This window comes from Scyliorhinus torazame, chromosome 19, assembly GCF_047496885.1.
Source record: "Scyliorhinus torazame isolate Kashiwa2021f chromosome 19, sScyTor2.1, whole genome shotgun sequence".
In the NCBI taxonomy this organism is placed as follows: Eukaryota; Metazoa; Chordata; class Chondrichthyes; order Carcharhiniformes; family Scyliorhinidae; genus Scyliorhinus; species Scyliorhinus torazame.
Genome location: NC_092725.1, coordinates 85,352,541 through 85,366,698, shown reverse-complemented (window position 1 = coordinate 85,366,698; position 14,158 = coordinate 85,352,541). Strand labels below are relative to the sequence as shown.

The 14,158-nt window shown below is 49.2% G+C and overlaps 1 protein-coding gene across 2 annotated transcripts in view; it reads right to left on the bottom strand.

Moving 5' to 3' along the window:
• Window positions 1-12,520, bottom strand: part of agk (acylglycerol kinase) — a 71,421-nt gene extending 58,901 nt beyond the window's left edge. Inside the window, exon 1 of one of the 2 annotated variants that reach the window (XM_072484660.1) lies at window positions 12,326-12,520. In XM_072484660.1, the coding sequence (XP_072340761.1) occupies window positions 12,326-12,426 (101 nt within the window). In that variant the 5' untranslated portion in view covers window positions 12,427-12,520. The remainder of the gene's footprint in view (window positions 1-12,325) is intronic. The other variant, XM_072484659.1, reaches the window with a different exon arrangement.
• Between the last annotated feature and the right edge of the window lie 1,638 nt (window positions 12,521-14,158).

Genomic DNA, 14,158 nt, shown 5'->3' with positions numbered 1-14,158 from the left:
CCAAAGCCTCCACGTCCTTCCTATAATGCGGTGACCAGAACTGTACGCAATACTCCAAATGCGGCCGTACCAGAGTTCTGTACAGCTGCAACATGACCTCCCGACTCCGGAACTCAATCCCTCTACCAATAAAGGCCAACACTCCATAGGCCTTCTTCACAACCCTATCAACCTGGGTGGCAACTTTCAGGGATCTATGTACATGGACACCTAGATCCCTCTGCTCATCCACACTTTCAAGAACTTTACCATTAGCCAAATATTCCGCATTCCTGTTATTCCTTCCAAAGTGAATCACCTCACACTTCTCTACATTAAACTCCATTTGCCACCTCTCGGCCCAGCTCTGCAGCTTATCTATATCCCTCTGTAATCTGCTACATCCTTCCACACTATCGACAACACCACCGACTTTAGTATCGTCTGCAAATTTACTCACCCACCCTTCTGCGCCTTCCTCTAGGTCATTGATAAAAATGACAAACAGCAACGGCCCCAGAACAGATCCTTGTGGTACTCCACTTGTGACTGTACTCCCTTCTGAACATTTCCCATCAACCACCACCCTCTGTCTTCTTTCAGCTAGCCAATTTCTGATCCACATCTCTAAATCACCCTCAATCCCCAGCCTCCGTATTTTTTGCAATAGCCTACCGTGGGGAACCTTATCAAACGCTTTGCTGAAATCCATATACACCACATCAACTGCTCTACCCTCGTCTACCTGTTCAGTCACCTTCTCAAAGAACTCAATAAGGTTTGTGAGGCATGACCTACCCTTCACAAAGCCATGCTGACTATCCCGGATCATATTATTCCTATCTAGATGATTATAAATCTTGTCTCTTATAATCCCCTCCAAGACTTTACCCACTACAGACGTGAGGCTCACCGGCCTATAGTTGCCGGGGTTGTCTCTGCTCCCCTTTTTGAACAAAGGGACCACATTTGCTGTCCTCCAGTCCTCTGGCACTATTCCTGTAGCCAATGATGACATAAAAATCAAAGCCAAAGGTCCAGCAATCTCTTCCCTGGCCTCCCATAGAATCCTAGGATAAATCCCATCAGGTCCCGGGGACTTATCTATTTTCAGCCTGTCCAGAATTGCCAACACCTCTTCCCTACGTACCTCAATGCCATCTATTCTATTAGCCTGGGGCTCAGCATTCTCCTCCACAACATTATCTTTTTCCTGAGTGAATACTGACGAAAAATATTCATTTAGTATCTCGCCTATCTCTTCAGACTCCACACACAATTTCCCATCCCTGTCCTTGACTGGTCCTACTCTTTCCCTAGTCATTCGCTTATTCCTGACATACCTATAGAAAGCTTTTGGGTTTTCCTTGATCCTTCCTGCCAAATACTTCTCATGTCCCCTCCTTGCTCGTCTTAGCTCTCTCTTTAGATCCTTCCTCGCTACCTTGTAACTATCCATCGCCCCAACCGAAACTTCACACTTCATCTTCACATAGGCCTCCTTCTTCCTCTTAACAAGAGATTCCACTTCCTTGGTAAACCACGGTTCCCTCGCTCGACGCCTTCCTCCCTGTCTGACCGGTACATACTTATCAAGAACACGCAGTAGCTGATCCTTGAACAAGCCCCACTTATCCAGTGTGCCCAACACTTGCAGCCTACTTCTCCACCTTATCCCCCCCAAGTCACGTCTAATGGCATCATAATTGCCCTTCCCCCAGCTATAACTCTTGCCCTGCGGTGTATACTTATCCCTTTCCATCATTAACGTAAACGTCACCGAATTGTGGTCACTGTCCCCAAAGTGCTCTCCTACCTCCAAATCCAACACCTGGCCTGGTTCATTACCCAAAACCAAATCCAACGTGGCCTCGCCTCTTGTTGGCCTGTCAACATATTGTTTCAGGAAACCCTCCTGCACACACTGTACAAAAAACGACCCATCTATTGTACTCGAACTATATCTTTTCCAGTCAATATTTGGAAAGTTAAAATCTCCCATAATAACTACCCTGTTACTTTCGCTCATATCCAGAATCATCTTCGCCATCCTTTCCTCTACATCCCTAGAACTATTAGGAGGCCTATAAAAAACTCCCAACAGGGTGACCTCTCCTTTCCTGTTTCTAACTTCAGCCCATACTACCTCGGCAGAAGAGTCCCCATCTAGCATCCTCTCCGCCACCGTAATACTGCTCTTGACTAGCAGCGCCACACCTCCCCCTCTTTTGCCTCCTTCTCTGAGCTTACTAAAACACCTAAACCCCGGAACATGCAACATCCATTCCTGTCCCTGCTCTATCCATGTCTCCGAAATGGCCACAACATCGAAGTCCCAGGTACCAACCCACGCTGCCAGTTCCCCTACCTTGTTTCGTATATTCCTGGCATTGAAGTAGACACACTTCAAACCACCTACCTGAACACTGGCCCCCTCCTGCGATGTCAAATCTGTGCTCCTGACCTCTATACTCTCATTCTCCCTTACCCTAAAACTACAATCCAGGTTCCCATGCCCCTGCTGCATTAGTTTAAACCCCCCCAAAGAGCACTAACAAATCTCCCCCCCAGGATATTTGTGCCCCTCAGGTTCAGATGTAGACCATCCTGTCTGTAGAGGTCCCACCTTCCCCAGAAAGAGCCCCAGTTATCCAAAAATCTGAATCCCTCCCGCCTGCACCATCCCTGTAGCCACGTGTTTAAATGCTCTCTCTCCTTATTCCTCATCTCACTATCACGTGGCACGGGCAACAACCCAGAGATAACAACTCTGTTTGTTCTAGTTCTGAGCTTCCATCCTAGCTCCCTGAAAGCCTGCCTGACATCCTTGTCCCCTTTCCTACCTATGTCGTTGGTGCCAATGTGGACCACGACTTGGGGCTGCTCCCCCTCCCCCCTCAGGACCCGGAAAACACGATCCGAGACATCTTTGGACTGATGAAGGAGTGACGCTCCAAAAGCTAGTGATTCCAAATAAACCTGTTGGACTTTAACCTGGTGTTATAAGCCTTCTTACTGTGCCCATCCCAGTCAACGCGCCGGCATCTCCACATCACCTTTGTTCTGTGGGAGGAAATCGGAACACCCGTGGAAAGCCACGCATATACGGGGAGAAAATGCAAACTCCATACAGTCACCCGGGGGAGTGGGGGGGGATTGATCCCGGATCCCTGGAACGGTGAGGCAGCAGTGCTAACCACTGTGCCAAAGTCAACATGGCTTTGTGACAGGGTTTGAATAATTCACTAGAACTCTTTGCGGAAGTAACAAGCAATGTGAATGAAGGGGAACCTATGAATGTGGTGTCCTTAAAGCCAGAAGGCATTTGACAAGGCGCCACACAAAGGAAGAGCTCATGATGTTGGGTATAGCATATTAGCATGGAGAGAGGATTGGTTAGCTAACAGGGAACAGAGTAGGCATAAATGGGTCATTACCAGGTTGGCCAGATGCAATTAGTGGAGTGCCACAGGGATCAGTGATGGGACCTCAACTATTTATAATCTACATCAATGACTTGGATGAAGGGGCAGAATGTATGATTGCTAAATTTGCTGATGACACAAAGGTAAGTAGGAAAGTAAGTTGAGATATAGAAGGGTTAATTGAGTGAGCAAAATTTCAGCCAGCAGTGTAATGTGGGAAAATGTGAATGTGTCCACTTTGACAGGAAGAATAAAAAACAGCATATTATTTAAATGGGGAAAGATTCCAGAACTGAGGTACAGAGGGATTCAGGTGTCCTGGTACATGAATCACAAATATTTAATATGCAGATACAGATGTGATTAGGAAGGGAAATGGAACGTTATTGTTTATTGGAAGGGAAATGGAATATAAAAGTTGGGATGTTTTGCTACAGTTGTACAGGATATTGGTGAAACCACATCTAGAGTACTGTGTACAGTTTTGGTTTCCTTTTTTAAGATAGGATATAACTGCATTAGAAGCAATTCCAAGAAGATTTTGCGAGGCCTGAATTCACTTAAAAATCTTGCAGCTGTCAATTTCCAGCGGTTACGATGTACAACATTGAGTAGGCAAAATGATGGCAGATAGAGGTCAATGTGAGGAGGTCTGAGCTAATCCAATCCATGTCAGATGCAAAAAGAAAATCAGAAAAGCAGGAGATCTGATAAGAAAATGGCAGTCTATGGAATTAAGGGGAAAAGGTTGCAGTATGGATATGGAATTGACTCAGTAACAGGAAACAGAGGGTATTTTTCAGACTGAGGTGTTTCGCAGTGGTGTTCCCCAAATGTCAGTTTTGGGTTCATGACTCTAAAATTTTAATAAACAACCTAGCCTTGGATGCATGGAACATTGTACTGTTTGTAAATTATGCTAAAGTGGAATAAGCACCATGTCAGATGGAGGTCGCTGCAGAGAAGAAATACGAAGCGATCCATTGTGAGAGGACAAATATAGAAAAATAATATACTATAAATGGCATAATATTAAAAAGCATAGTTAGAAAAACCTTAGTGTCCATAGATGTAAATCCTTAAAGGTTGGAGAGCAAATTACTATGTGGTTTAAAAACATCATATGGGTTTATAAATTGAGACATAAAATATAAAAGCGAAGAGATTATGCTAGAACTTTATTAATCATTGGTTAGGCCTCAGCTGGAATATTATGGACAATTGCGGCGCCACATTTCAAAAAAATATGTAACGGCCATAGAACAAATAGATAAGGTTTCCCACAATATTACCAAGGATGAAGATGTTTAGGTATGAAGAGGTTGGAAAAATTAGTAACATTCTCCTTGGAACAGAGAAAGTTAAGATATGACCTAATAAAAGGTTAAAATGATGAGCTGTTTTGATGCTGGAGAGAGAGGAAAAACTACCCCCTCTAATGAGTGTGCCAATAATAGGAGTTCACAGATTCTAAATCACTGGCAAAACCTTGAGAGGAGAACAAGGATTTATCTTTCATTCAGAGTTGTCAGATTCTGGAATGTTCTACCTGAAAAGGTAATGGAATGTGATTTATTAAATAATTTAAAAATGGAGCTGGACAGATACTTGAATCCGAGATGTGTTACAGATAGAAGTTGGGGGTCTGTGACTAAGCACAACTGACAGCTCTTTCAAAAAGGCAGCAAAGGCAGAATAGGTTGAATGGCCTTAATCTGTGCTTTAACTTTCTACGATTCAGACAGGGTTAAGAACTGGAATGCACTACCCGAAAAAATGGTGAAATCAATTTCCAGAGGAATTTATAAATGGTAATTAGTCATGGAGGGAAAGAGGGTGAGTATGCCAGGTGATGTAGAATTTAAAACGGTTTGCATAGGCATGATGGATCACATAGCCCCCCCTTCTATTAGTAAAATTTTATGATTCTACAAATATTTTCTTAAAGGGAGGCACAAATTGTGAAAGATGAATGGGATTTGGGTACGCATATACACAAATCACCAATGATACTGAATCTGCAAAAAATAATCCAAAAAGCTAACAAAACATTGGCCTATATCAAGGATTTGTAACACAAATAGAGGAAATTATTCTTTTCAGTTAGTCAGACCCCATTGTAACATTATATTAATTTTTGTGCACCGAAGCTTAGGAAGGGTGTACTGGCCTTGGAGGGGCTCCAGCACAGATTTACTAGAATACCAGGTTCTAAAGATTTAAATTAGGAGGATAGGTTACATAAAATTGGGTTAGATATTTTTCCGGTTTGGAGGTTATGGGTGATTTAATTGATGCATTTAAAATGATTGATGAATGAGAGGTTCCGGGGAGGAGAAAGGGGTGAAAGAAATGAAGGATCGTTTTTTGGAGGGGCGGTTCGCAAGCTTGGAGGAGTTGAGGTGTGGTGAATGTAAATAGTTAATTCACCAGTTATGTTCTGTTTGTAAATACAGTTAATTTACCAGTTATGTTCTATGTTATTAACCCTGTGGGTTTTATCTGTGGGCCATTGTCTGGCTTCACCCACAGGGGAAGATGGTGGGGGTTGAAGCATGTACGGGCTCAGCCCATGGCACCGCCCCTTTGAAGGAGTATAAGAGTAGCTGGCCTGTGGGACTGTCCTCAGTATGTGCCAGTCGCAGGCAGGCAAAGTTGATAGTTAATTAAAACCACTGTTTTTACTCCGACACGAGTCCTTGAGTGAATTGATGGTCACATCAATTTAATTAACTATCTGAACAAAATCGATTATGGAGTCAGCCCTCAAACCTGACAGACTAGAACTCGATCCACAGGCCGCGGAGGCAAAGGAAATGTTTACACACTGGCTGCGGTGTTTCAAGGCCTTCCTTGCCGCGTCGTCGACGCCATCCGTCACGGACGAACAAAAATTGAGTCTCCTCCACGCACGGGTGAGTCACCGCATTTCTGTGCGACTCGAAGAGGCCACCTCATATACCGCCACTCCCGCTATCCTCGAGCGCATCTACGTGCGGCCTGTGAACGAGGTCTATGCGCGACATATTCTCACTACTCGACGCCAGCGCCCCGGGGAGTCACTCGATGACTATCTGCGCTTCCTCAAAGCCTCGCGCACAACTGCAACTATCAGGCCGTTACGGCCACTCAGCACATGGAGCTCGCCATCCGAGACGTCTACGTTGCAGGGGTCAGATCAAATTACGTGCGGCAGCGACTGCTCGAGAAAGGGGCCCAGGACCTGGACGAGACGGTGAAACTGGCAACTTCACTGGTGGTCGCTTTCCAGATCCTCACTGCATTTCCGGCTGAACACTCGACCCCCTCATGGGCTCCCGACCAGGGACTACCCCAGGCCTGTGCTGCGCGCCCACCAATCCATCATGGGGGGTTGCCTTGTTATTTTTGCGGCCAGCCTCAACACCCTCGACAGCACTGCCTGGCCCGCAACGTGCACTGCAACAGTTGCGGCCGAAAAGGGCACTTCGCCAAGGTCTGCCTCGCCAAGCCTAAGCACGCGAACTCTCAGACCCGGACTACCGACTCTCAGGCCCGCAGACCTCGCAATCTGGCAGCGTGCCTGCCGAATCCGACTCTGCACAGCACGTGCGACTCACAAGGACCGCCATTTTGGCCACCCTCCCCACGCGGCCGGCCACGTGCGATCCATGGGGGCCGCTATCTTGGACGCCATCTTCCTCGACTCCCGCCACGCTTGATCAATGGGGGCCGTCATCTTGGACACCATCTGCTACGCCGCTCGACGTGTACGACCTACTCGGACAGTCACCAGGGGGCCGCCCCAGCACAGCCGACCACGCCGCCGGTTACCCTCAACTCAGCGCAGTCACCTTGGACCAGTCGCGACTCAAGCTCCTCAAGAGCTCAATGATGGCCGTCCAGGTTAACGGGTACGAGACACCTTGCCTGTTCGACTCCGGGAGCACCGAGAGTGTTATCCACCCGGATCTGGTAAGCCGCTGCTCGCTCCCGATATTCCCGGCGCAACAAACAATTTCCCTCGCCTCCGGGTCGCACTTGGTACAAATCCGAGGGTGCACTACAGTAACCTTAGCGGTACAGGGCGTTGAGTACACTAATTTCCAGCTGTACTTGCTCCCAGACCTCTGCGCCCCCCTCCTTTTAGGGCTCGATTTTCAATGTAATCTCAAGAGCCTGACGCTTAGCTTTGGCAGACCTCTGCCCCCACTCGCTGTGTGTAGCCTAGCCACTCTGAAAGTCAACCCTCCTTCCCTCTTCGCTAATTGCAAGCCAGTAGCCACTCGCAGCAGGCGATATAGCATGCAGGACAGAATATTTATTAGGTCTGAGGTCCTGAATCTCTTGCAGGAAGGAATCATAGAGGCCCCCTGGAGAGCTTAGGACCGGGGAGAAGCTCCGGGTGGTGGTTGATTACAGCCAGACCATTAACCGATTTACGCAACTTGATGCGTACCCCCTTCCCCAGATTGCAGACATGGTCAATCAGATCGCTCACTACCGCGTGTTCTCCACGGTGGATCTGAAGTCTGCATACCACCAGCTCCCAATCCGTCCGGAGGATCGCCACTACAAGGCGTTTGAGGCAGACGGCCACCTTTTTCATTTCCTCCGGGTCCCTTTTGGCGTCACGAACGGGGTTTTGGTGTTCAAACGAGCAATGGACCGAATGGTGGACTAGTACGGGCTGCGGGCCACGTTTCCGTACTTGGACAACGTCACCATCTGCGGCCATGATCAGCAGGACCACGACACCAACCTCTCCGATTTCTCCAAACCGCCCAAAAATTTAATCTCACCTATAATAAGGAGAAACGCGTTTTCCGCACCACCAGGCTAGCCATCCTCAGCTACGTTGTGGAAAACTGAGTCCTAGGGCCCGATCCTGACCGTCTGCGCCTCCTCCTGCAACTCCCTCTCCCTCACTGTCCCAAGGCCCTCAAGAGGTGCCTTGGATTTTTTTTCCTACTACGCCCAGTGGGTCCCCCAGTATGCGGACAAAGCCCGCCCACTATTCAAGGCCACCCTTTTCCCTCTGGCAGCCGAGGCCTGCTAGGCCTTCAACTGCATCAAGGCGGACATCGCCAAAGCCGCGATGCACGCGGTGGAAGAGTCTGTCCCCTTTCAGGTGGAGAGCGACGCATCAGAGGTTGCTCTCGCCACCACTCTCAATCAAGTAGGCAGACCGGTTGCGTTTTTTTCACGCACCCTCACCGCCTCTGAACTTCGACACTCCTCGGTCGAAAAAGAGGCTCAAGCCATCGTAGAAGCCGTGCGGCACTGGAGGCACTACCTCGCTGGTAGGAGGTTTACCCTCATTACCGACCAACGATCGGTAGCCTTCATGTTCGACAATACGCAGCGGGGCAAAATCAAGAATGATAAGATCTTGAGGTGGAGAATCGAACTCTCCACCTATAATTACGATATAGTATATCGTCCTGGGAAGCTCAACAAGTTCCCAGAAGCCCTGTCCCGCGGCACATGCACCAGTGCACAAGAGGACCGACTACGGGCTATCCACAACGACCTCTGCCACCCGGGGGTCACCTGGCTCGCCCATTATATCAAGGCCCGCAACCTGCACTTCTCCACCGAGGAGGTCAAAGCTGTAACCAGGGACTGCCAAATCTGTCCGGAGTGTAAACCGCACGTCTATCGACCAGATAAGGCCCACCTGGTGAAGGCATCCCAGCCCTTTGAACGCCTTCGTATAGATTTCAAAGGGCCCCTCCCCTCGAATAATCGCAATACCTACTTTCTCAATATTATTGATGAGTTCTCCCATTTGCCACCCCCAGCTATCAGAGCACTGCACAGTGTCTTTACACTGTTTGGTTTCCCCAACTACGTCCACAGCGACAGGGACTCGTCGTTCATGAGCGACGAACTGCGTCAGTACCTGCTCAGTAAAGGCATCGCCTCGAGCAGGACTACCAGTTACAACCCCCGGGGAACAAACAGGTGGAGGGGGAGAACGCGACGGTCACGAAGACCGTCCTACTGACCCTACGGTCCAGGAATCTCCCGGTTTCCCACTGGCAGGAAGTCCTCCCCGATGCGCTCCATGCTATTAGGTCCCCCCTTTGCACAGCCACAAACCAGACTCCTCATGACCGCTTGTTTATTTTCCCTAGGGGGGCTACCTCAGGGGCCTCGCTCCCACCATTGCTAATGACACCGGGTCCGGTTCTCCTCCGGAAACACGTTTGGACCCACAAGACCGATCCCCTGGTAGAGAGGGTCCAGCTCCTGCACTCAAACCCGCACTACACATATGTTGAGCACCCCGATGGTTGACAGGATACCGTCTCCCTCCGAGACCTTGCGCCCGCAGGCTCCGCCACCACTACATCCACAGTACCCCCAGCGCTGTACCCCGCTCTTTCTCCCATGCCCAGCGCCCCGGCTCCCATTTGGCTCCGGCGCTCCCTTCCACCCGGCACACCAATCCGCAGGAATGAAGGTCAGGAAGAGCCGCTCCCGGAGTCCACCCCTGGGGCTGCACCGGACCTACTTCCCCAGCCACCTGAAGCGGCTGCAACACCAGTGCTTCGGCGGTCGCAGCGTACGATCCGGGCGCCGGACCGGCTGAACTTGTGACCCATCACCCCAGCCGAACTTTATTATTTTTTTTACAGGGGGTGAATGTGGTGAATGTAAATACTTGTTAATTCACCAGTTATGTTCTAAGTTTGTAAATACAGTTAAATCACCAGTTATGTTCTATGTTATTAATCCTGTGGGTTTTATCTGTGGGCTATTGTATGGCTTCACCCACAGGGGGAGATGTTGGAGGAGGTTGGAGCATGTACGGGCTCAGCCCATGGCTCCGACCTTTGAAGGAGTATAAGAGTAGCTGGCCTGTAGGACTGTCCTTAGTATGTACCAGTCGCAGGCAGGCAAAGTTGATAGTTAATTAAAACCACTGTTTTACTCCGACACGAGTCCTTGAGTGAATTGATGGTCGCATCACGAGGGTGATGCATGGGCTCCAGCGTGAAGGCCTCAGGTATTTGCAGATGTGGAATTTCACAAGAAAGGTCTACCTGAACTTTCCAGTGGCACTGTCCTCCTCGTTGTTGGAGGTGCTGCTGGGGGGGGGACGGGACTGGAAGGTGGGGTCATTTTGGCGATTTACAGTAGGATCATGGAGGAGGACAAGGAGTCTATGGAAGGGACTAAGGCCAGTTGGAGGAAGAGTAGGGGATAGGGTTGGAGGAAGGTTTATGGTGCAAAGTGCTGCGAAGGGCCAATGCCTCGACCTCATGCGCAAGACTGGGTTGATTCAATTAAAAGTGGTGTACAGTGCACATTTAACAAAGGTGAGGATGAGCCAGCTATTTGAGTGGGTGGGGAAATAGCTGCGAGCAGTGTGGGAGGGCTCCAGCCAATCATCTCCATATATTTTACTTCTGTCCGAAGTTGGAGAAATTCTAGGAGGTCGTTTTTCAGCACCATGTCTGAGATTCTATGCGTGAAATTGGAGCCTGATCCCCTAGAGGCCATATTCGGGGTGTCAGACCTGCCGGAAGTTGCAGGTGGGTGCGCGGGCAGATGTTTTAGCCTTTGCAGGTGGGCCCTGTTGGGGTGGAGGTCAGCTTCTCCCCCTGTATCTCGGCGTGGCTGGGGGATCTAATGGAGCTCCTGTATTTGGAGTAGGTGATGTTTGCTCAGAGGGGCAGGGGAGGGGTTCCACAAGAGATTGTTTATCTTAGATTTTGGGGATCTGGTTGCTGGGTTGGGTGGTTTCACCCTGGTTACAGGGTCATTTCTAACTCTCGGTATTGCTGCTGCCCCAGTTACAGGGTCATTTCTAACCCGGTGTATCGCTGCTGCCCCAGTTACAGGGTCATTTCTAACCCGGTGTATCGCTGCTGCCCTGGTTACAGGGTCATTTCTAACCCTGTATGTCGCTGCTGCCCCAGTTACAGGGTCATTTCTAACTCTCGGCATCGCTGCTGCCCTGGTTACAGGGTCATTTCTAACCCTGTATGTCGCTGCTGCCCCAGTTACAGGGTCATTTCTAACCCGGTGTATCGCTGCTGCCCTGGTTACAGGGTCATTTCTAACCCTGTATGTCGCTGCTGCCCCAGTTACAGGGGCATTTCTAACTCTCGGCATCGCTGCTGCCCTGGTTACAGGGTCATTTCTGACCCGGTGTATCGCTGCTGCCCTGGTTACAGGGTCATTTCTAACCCTGTATGTCGCTGCTGCCCCAGTTACCGGGTCATTTCTAACCCGGTGTATCGCTGCTGCCCTGGTTACAGGGTCATTTCTAACCCTGTATGTCGCTGCTGCCCTGGTTACAGGGTCATTTCTAACTCTCGGCATCGCTGCTGCCCCAGTTACAGGGTCATTTCTAACCCGGTGTATCGCTGCTGCCCTGGTTACAGGGTCAGTTCTAACCCGGTGTATCGCTGCTGCCCTGGTTACAGGGTCATTTCTAACCCTGTATGTCGCTGCTGCCCTGGTTACAGGGTCAGTTCTAACCCGGTGTATCGCTGCTGCCCTGGTTACAGGGTCATTTCTAACCCGTTGTATCGCTGCTGCCCTGGTTACAGGGTCAGTTCTAACCCGGTGTATCGCTGCTGCCCTGGTTACAGGGTCATTTCTAACCCTGTATGTGGCTGCTGCCCTGGTTACAGGGTCATTTCTAACTCTCGGCATCGCTGCTGCCCCAGTTACAGGGTCATTTCTAACCCGGTGTATCGCTGCTGCCCTGGTTACAGGGTCAGTTCTAACCCGGTGTATCGCTGCTGCCCCAGTTACAGGGTCATTTCTAACCCGGTGTATCGCTGCTGCCCTGGTTACAGGGTCATTTCTAACCCTGTATGTCGCTGCTGCCCCAGTTACAGGGTCATTTCTAACTCTCGGCATCGCTGCTGCCCTGGTTACAGGGTCATTTCTAACCCTGTGTATCGCTGCTGTTATAATACCGGTATCGGTTGTGCAACCAGTTGACTCCCCAGCTCAGCCCGCAAACCCCGGCCGCTGTTTTCTTCCAGTGATTGCGGACGGTCTTCAGCAGCTTGGCCATACTCCCGGCACCAGATGCCCTGCACCGATTTCACTCCAAATCAAACTGGTTTATCCCCCCCCCTCCTCCCGTGTCCGGAAATGAAGCTCCCGCCTGTTCACATGGATACCGGGTCCGTGTGTCAGACTGTCCGGCGACAACAACCGCCTGTGCACCGGGTTCCACACAGCAACCTGGACAGGCTCCAGGAAAGGCGTCAGACCTTTCACGTTACCCTTTGGTTAAATGAAAACTTACAGCCTAGTATGAATGTGCGAGTAGCGGTTATTTTTTTTTTAAATGGACACAGTAATTTAAATATCATAATGTGCACATGAGAATCTTGTTTACAGGAATCATCAGCTCATTTAAAAAATAAATATAAACCGAGAAATGCTGGATAACTCAGCAGGCCTGGCAGCACCTATGGTGAGGGAAACGAAGGTGAAGTCATATTGGACCTGAAACGTTATTTCTGTTTCTCTCTCCACAGGTGGTATCGGACGTGCGGAGTCTTTCCAGTATTTGCTGTCCCTCCCCCCCAGATTTCCAGCATTCGCTATATTTTTTTTAATAAGCTGCACAACAACCTCACGCAGTTATATATAACATCTGTCTAAACCAGTGTTTTTCAAACTTTTTTTTCCCGGGACCAACTTTTACTAACTGCCGAACCTTCGGGATCCACACCGCCCAATGTTCGCGACCCATGCTGGCCGACTTTCACGACACACCATTATTACTTACCTCTAATGCGGCAGGTGAGCCTGCTTGGTCCTCACAATCTCACTTGCTTTGTTATTCAATATTGCATTTCTGCTGAGAACTTCAGCTGATAATTTACGTTCTCGCTACTTCCTTACGTCCTGAAAATTTCCATGCTTAGTCTTCAAATGCATTTGAAGATTTGAGGGTTTTAATCTTTAATTTGCCAGTTCTTCCCTGCACATAACACACATGAACTTTGCACTCTGATTTGCATTGGTACAATTAAAGCCATACCTCAAGAAATCATCTTTATGCTGCTTTGTTCCCGATGTTGGTTTCTTCTTAATTGTTTGTTCACCAGGGGACCTGGAGGTCTCAATACAGCTCACACCAGAGACTCTCCTGAGAAGCTCTCTCCATCAGATTCAATTATGAGATCCTGGCCTATTTATGTCTCTGGCCCTCCCTTATGACAAATAATCTATCTTCAGTTCTTCACTGTAATGACTTCGGCCAGGTCTTTGAGATTGGCCAATTAGAATATGAGTTCCCTGATTAGTGGCCCAATCAGGGAACCCCTTTCTCTGTATATAACGGGGAGTGTCAGATCCTCTGCATTTCCAGTGTAGACAGCAAGCAGAATACCACTGGTTGGTTGGCTTTGTAAATAAAAGGAATTCTGGTGAAGGGACTTCTGCCTCTGTGAACTTTATCATAGAATTTACAGTGCAGAAGGAGGCCATTCGGCCTATCGAGTCTGCACCGGCTCTTGGAAAGAGCACCCTACCCACACCTCCACCCTATCCCCATTACCCAGTAGCCCCTCCCAACACTAAGGGCAATTTTGGACACTAAGGACAATTTATCATGGCCAATCCACCTAACCTGCACATCTTTGGACTGTGGGAGGAAACCGGAGCACCCGGAGGAAACCCACGCACACACTAGGAGAACGTGCAGACTCTGCACAGACAGTGACCCAAGCCGGGAATCGAACCTGGGACCCTGGAGCTGTGAAGCAATTGTGCTAACCACAATGCTACTG